This window comes from Cystoisospora suis (genome assembly GCF_002600585.1).
Source record: "Cystoisospora suis strain Wien I chromosome Unknown contig_552, whole genome shotgun sequence".
NCBI lineage: Eukaryota > Apicomplexa > Conoidasida > Eucoccidiorida > Sarcocystidae > Cystoisospora > Cystoisospora suis.
In genome coordinates, this window is record NW_027153353.1 from 32,003 (window position 1) to 38,519 (window position 6,517).

The 6,517-nt window shown below is 50.9% G+C and overlaps 1 protein-coding gene across 1 annotated transcript; it reads right to left on the bottom strand.

Moving 5' to 3' along the window:
- Positions 1-5,105, bottom strand: CSUI_001389 (enoyl-acyl carrier reductase enr). Its single transcript, XM_068061595.1, has 6 exons — positions 4,459-5,105; positions 3,525-3,754; positions 2,939-3,061; positions 2,166-2,328; positions 1,009-1,223; positions 1-460 (listed from the first exon to the last, which is right to left on the bottom strand). The coding sequence occupies exons 1-6, from the start codon at positions 4,835-4,837 to the stop codon at positions 311-313; spliced, it is 1,260 nt and encodes a 419-aa protein (XP_067926427.1). The 5' UTR covers positions 4,838-5,105; the 3' UTR covers positions 1-310.
- Between the last annotated feature and the right edge of the window lie 1,412 nt (positions 5,106-6,517).

Genomic DNA, 6,517 nt, shown 5'->3' on the forward strand with positions numbered 1-6,517 from the left:
TCAACTCCAGTCTGATACAAAGCGACAGGATCAATCGCCCCTCTTTGTGCCACATGCCACATTCATATCGAAAGCCTCTGTGGATACAGAGGTACCAGAATCATACGTGATACGAGCTTTCGGGGCCTAGACCCTAGCAAACAGATTAGGAATAGATGAGTACTGCAGAAGACGGGGAAGGGGGCACGCGCATGGACGCGGCCCCAGTGGAATGAAGTTCTTGTGACAGAGGGGAAAGGAACTAGCAACCACGAACGGATCCTATTTCGGGCTCAGGTTGTACTAGTCTCGCAGACTTCCCCCACGTCTTTCATGCCGTCGGAGGCATGGATCTGGAGTCGATTGCCTGGCCCATTGCATGCAAACCGTTGTCCACGTAGAGAGTCACGCCGGTGACCGCGCGGGCCATTGGAGACAGCAAAAATAAAGCGGCTGATCCTACATCGTCACTGCTCAGATCCTGTACACATTGAAAACCTACGGACCGGCTGAGTTAGAAGCGTCCCCCATCCACACACCTGCACACTCTTTTACATGAATCAGCTAGGGTGAGATTGTTTAGTTGTCTTGCTTATATGTTCCTCTTTCGTACACATTCACTCGAACGCTCACATGACGATCTGCTTCTCGAGTTAACGGCTGCCCGAGGTCCCGAGCGGCTGGTTGTTAGCCCTCACCCCGTTTGTTGGGAAGACGCTTCACGGTGGCCGTACTTGTACTCCACTACAGTGCAGTACCGAGAGATATAGTTGCGTATGTGAGGGGGTGTTCGTATCCCGACAAGTCGGGCCGCTACAACTGCGTACGCGCTCACGCGTCATGCGTACGCTGGATGGAATCTAAGAATGAATCTCTCGCAAGGACGTCCACTTCGTCACCGCAGTTGTCAGTGACTGTGCTCACGTGTCCCTCTTCACAGTCTTGTCTGAACATGTACATGTACGTATGCCGATGATGAGAATAGCGACAAGCAGTAAATTCAGTAGCTGTTCGTGCACTGATACTTACTCGTTTCAAGGGCGCGTTGTTGTAGGAATAATCAATCGCGTAGTCAATGAAGCTCTTCTCGCCTGATTTGCCAATAGCGCTGGCGGCTCTGCTCTTAAGAGGACCCGCACTTATTGTATTTACGCGGACACCATACTTCTGACCGGCCTCCCAAGCCAGCGTCCGAGTGTCGGATTCAAGTGCTGCCTTTGCGCTGCTCATGCCTCCACCGTAACCTACGTACAGCCAAACACGGAGATTTGGATAACCGACGGCGAAGCTCATGAGAGAGATTCATTTCGGAGACTTCTCCATGAGCGGCTCCAGCAAGGAGACACCTTGCCTCTTCTCTGTGAAAAGATGGCCGGGAAGGTTTGATGAGCAAGCAGCGACTTCGCAGTTTCTGTTGAATGGACAGGAGACTACCCCCCTGGAAAGCTGTACTGCACTCTTGCTGTTTGTCACAAGATCTACAACCCAACGATAGTAACTTGAGCGGCCCACACATTCGAAGCTCTCGTCTGGAGTCGGAATCAACCATTTTATACACGGTGACTATCCTTGAAAAGAACAAGAGGCATTCCCAGACTGCAGCCGTCCTGCTGGAAGTATAGCATAATGCTCCTGATAACACTTCTCCGGACCACCGCACGATACGTTCATGTCTCTGTGCTTATATCTCTAGCTCTACATCGATAGACATACGCACACTTGAAGTTATTGTGCGCCGATAGATACACAGCCTTTCCAACCGTATACCCATACCCGGAGCGAGTATTCCATCTAATTGTCTCGAGTGTTCAGGTGACAGAAACAGGGGCGAAACAACAAGAAGCGCCTGCACTGTGAAAAGTAAAGCCGGTTTCCATACTTCTTTCTTCAGGTGACACGTCATCGTCCATTCACAAGCTGGCAAGACTAGAACCTAGGTGTAGCGTAGCATTCGTTACCCAAGACTCCACTACTCGGAAGTAGGGACACAGTTGCGCCGTAACACGTATAGGGCTCTTCTACTCGGGGAGAGGAGAACAGTCGCGGACTCTTGAAAACCTGCTTGCACTTACACTCGAAATCCTAGTGATATAACGGACAAGCAGCATGCGCTGAGACGTTTCTTGCTTACTACTTCTCTTTGTCTCCTGCCGACGAGTGAAGAAGCTTCTCGTGGACTGTCGTACCTGGAATGACCCTCTCGGATGCAATATAGGTCAGTGACATTGCGCTACCCCCTTCATTCATGATAGGACCAAAATGTTGCAGCAGAGAGACAAACGAGTAAGCGCTGCTACTTGATGCGGCAAGGTAACCTTTGCGCGATGTTTCTAGGAGGGGCTTGGTGACCTATGGGCAAGAACATAGGCAAAAACGCTTAACGTAAGGGACTGAAGGTGAGAGCCACAAAGATAGAGAGAAAGACTATAGTTTCAAAGACACTACATACAGCTCTAGGAACGACAAGCAATGCGCTCTTGTACAGCACATTGTAGCAGAGTGGAGTCACGAGTGTAAACCTCTTCTCAATTGATACACGTCAGCATCTCAACGGCATCGGATAGAGGAATGTTTCCGGAAGGAAAAAAGAAGCACCTCCTACCTCCCTCACCTCAATGGGAGAACCGGGCATGCGCTTTTGAGTAAGAGAGAGACAGACACTGAACGGAGATAGTAGAAGTCGGTGTCCCACGCAGAGACAAATATGCAGTAGAGAGAGAGGCAAACACAAAGCGAAGTCATATGAGCGAATGCATTCTTTATGTCTTCTCAGCAGGACCGAGAAAAAGACAGCGGAAGGTGTGAAGGCTGAGTGTCCTTTTACTGGTGCTGCTACTAGGTTTATGAAAGAGAAGGGAATGAAAAAAAATCACACTGAAGTATCGAGCAAATAGGGTTTGTATGCTGTAAAACTCTCCCTTTCAGTTGTCAAAGGAAACTCTCGGCGGCTGATACCTACCTCCGGCCCATTAGCAAGAGAGTGAACGAGGATATCTATCTTCCCGAGGTCTTTCTTTACTGCCTCTGCCACCTCCGAGATGGTGTAATTCTTAACTCCAGCGTACCTCTTGTTCTCTTTCACCTGATTCAGAAACGCAAAGACGCGTTCACGGATTCATAAAAAACAGTCACCTCGTCTTCATACGAGATTTTCCACCCACACATCTTCCAGGGCTCCAGAAAAACCTTTCCGCGTTCCACATTGTAGCCGAAGAAAGATGCTCTACAAAACAATTCTACTCAAATGACGACGCCGAAGCACGATGCGGTGCTCTGAACATCCACCAGACAGGGCGTGTGCTGTCATCGCTATTGACAGCGAGAGCAAGTTGCTAGACCGGGGTAAGATTCTTGGGAAGTACACTGTTTGCAGTTACCCTTTCCAAGTGAAGAACTTGGGCTCTTTTTACTTGGCCGCTTGTATGTGCACTATCTCTGCTTCTCTAGACTTGATGTATGCAGCGTACGTGAGCCGCGTAGTTATGCATGTATGTATGTTATGTATGTGAAGGGAGAGCTGAGAAAGGGGCCCGCCACGTCCTTACGTCTTGGGGGACATCCTCAGGCTTATCGAACGCTGCATCAAGAGGATAAACCCCAGCAAAGTCCATGAGAGTCCCATTAGGCAGCTGCCGATCTTCATCGAAACGACCCGATTCAAAAGACTTTTTGAACAATCCAAAGACAGGTGGCCACGTTCCTAAGGCAACCTTCACACCGGTACTCGCAAGCTGTTTGGCGATGGACCATCCATAACCGTGACTATCAGCCACACCTGTAAAAGAACAGACACATGTGCACAAAGAGATGAAGAAGAGGATGGTGGTCGGGTGGAAGTGGAGGAGAGAAACAAACGAAGGGAAAGCATACAGGTGATTGTTCTCTTTCCCCAGACCGTTCCTTTGAGCGCTGCTTGCCAGAAGAAGAGAGTACATGGAAAAGTAGATTGGAGTTTGTTGTACTGTGGAGAGAAAAGGGACTAGTCTGACCTTTGTGGCTTCATTATCTCCTCCAATCCGTAAAATGAGAGCAGGCTAGGGATCGAGAGATAGTTGCTATATCAATTTATTTAGGCGGCACCGCATATACCTACACCGTACGTCACGTACACGAGCACATGTCTTCATGAAGGTATGTGCACGCACAGGGCTCCTCCCACAACATGCTTCGTCAACAGAAATCGAAGCGAAGGAGGGGCGGAGCAACGGACGGTTCATACAGACGATATAGTCCACACGTATCCCTGTCTCTTGACAGAACGTGACTGCCGTTCCTTACTCTTTTACGCACAAGCATATAACACACAGGTACATACAACAGTCGTTAGTGAATTGCTTCTGCAGGTTTTATGTACAGATCTTTCACCGTACGCAGTCCCACCCGTACGGGAGAGAGCGTCTCGTGTGGGCTGCCAGACAGACTTGCGTCGAACAAGAACAAAGAAAAATCAGCTCGTTGAACCCTGTCTTCGCTGTTTACCCGCGACAAAAGCAGTCTTCCCTCTCAAATCCAGAGGCGTAGCAAACTGCGCTGTAGTGGATGCCTGTGCCGAAGATCCGGATTTGACAGCTGTGTCTGGGGTCGTTCCGGCACTTTCCCCAAGTGTTTTGGGCAAAGCCTTCGAAAAGGAACGAGAAAAGGCTGATCTGCTTGCCGCTGACTGGCAACTGCGACTGCTGGTTGCAGAAGAAAGGGGACTGCCCGGTGTGCACGACGAGAGAAGAGATGAGGATCGGAGGTTGGTCGGCGACACAGGCACGTTGAAGGCGTAGCATGTCTGCGGTCTCAGGAACACTGTGGAGGTAGTGAGACTCAGAGTATTTAGGAAAAGAAAAGCACACTTAGTAGAAAATTCCATCGTGGAAACAGAAAGAGTCCATAGACCTGAAACCGGGAACAAGGACAATGTTATCTGTCCAACTCGTCCGTCTCGGGGTATTGTGTAGCAGCCGAAGAGGCTTCGGGGGAGTTTGTCGTGTCTCCGAAGATTGGCGACGGGGGGAGGGCAACGATCGTCTTCCTGCTGGCTGCTTTCTTGGGATTGCGAAGACCGGCACAACAACGAGTAGCTGCGTCTTACTTGGGCTCCATTGTCTGGAGATCTGACAAGGACATCAAGTAAGGTACGACGCCATGAACTATGTGCCGCGAGGGCGGCCCGCTTTCAGATGACGGGATGAGACACACACGGAAAGGAAGACAAACCGACTCGCATGCAGTCTTTCCTTTTTCCTCCGCCTCCACCGCCCTTGCGCTTACCCCTCCTCCGTAGACGTATCATCCTCCAGTTGAGAACCACTATCAGCAGCAGCAAGGGACGCAGCAAGCCGGTTGCCTTCTGTGTCAGAACTACGAAAACTTCAGTCAGTTCGTGTTTTTCTGCGCTTGCCGCTTCTAAGGCTCTTCCATTAAGGGACTAGGTCAACGACAGCTCTGTTCTCTTGTCCAAGTACGTAATACCCTCTGTAGGCTTTTCTTTGGTTTTCTAGTCGCTACGGAGGAACGGAAGACTTGACCGTTTTTCTGCGTCGGACTGAATGTACGCCCTCGGTAGTCTTGTATACGTGGTGAGAGAAGCAAGGCCTCGCTGGACTATAGAATGTTTCCCACCTTACAGCTGGCTCAGTCTTCCTTCCGCCGGCCCTCGGCCGACGGAGTGGCAGGCATTAAGGGGCAGGAAAGCGCCCGCCAGAGGCTGGATGAGTCAAAGGCCACCTTCGCAGTGAGACCTACCAACTGATTGCTCGCAACTGCGGTTGTGTGCTCGGAACCGCGGCAGTCAAAGTGACAGATCGCGTTAGCGGTGACGAAGGCAGCGGTTGTCGTTCAAATCGAAGAGTCACTTCTCCACGAGAGTTGCCGTACAGTATTCTGTGCCCCCCGGGTTGAGAGTCAGGGCGGCCCTGCGTGTGCGACATCACTGATTTGCGGATTCTCGGACTTTGTGTTACAACCAGGTTCCCACTACGAGAGCGGAGAAGACGGATTTTACACCCGGACCAACGAGCAGAAACCCAGACCTTATTCAGAAGAGATGCCTGAACGCGCCGTGTCCGGGGTGTGGGGGACCATGCTTATAGTAGATCCGGCTTGACGCTGGATTTCACGCGCTGGCACTTCCCCCATTCGGGTCACTCCGGAGGCGACACTGTTGGGTATAACACCAGCACCGTTTCCCGGTCTTATCCCTCCGTTCGACTGAGGAGGCTGGTCATGTCTCGCGTGCGGCACATAGGGGTGCTGTCATCTCCTTTTGCTGCCCCGGCTTGACGCAAGTATTCAGTTTACCCGCAATGGTTGAACTGTCCTACCCGGCGTAGGGACCGGGGACGTATTTGAAGAAACATCACGAGGCTCCCAACCTTCAAGCTCGGAGATTCTTGGCCCTGCAATATGACACGTGCCAAGTTGTTCGACGTTTCTGAGCATGTGTTTCCCCGGGTGTCTACGAGAGTAAGTTTCTAAACGAATATCCGTGCCTAAAGGCGATTACTACACCCGCGACTGGAAAGTGAAGACGGAGAGCACGCGAAAACTG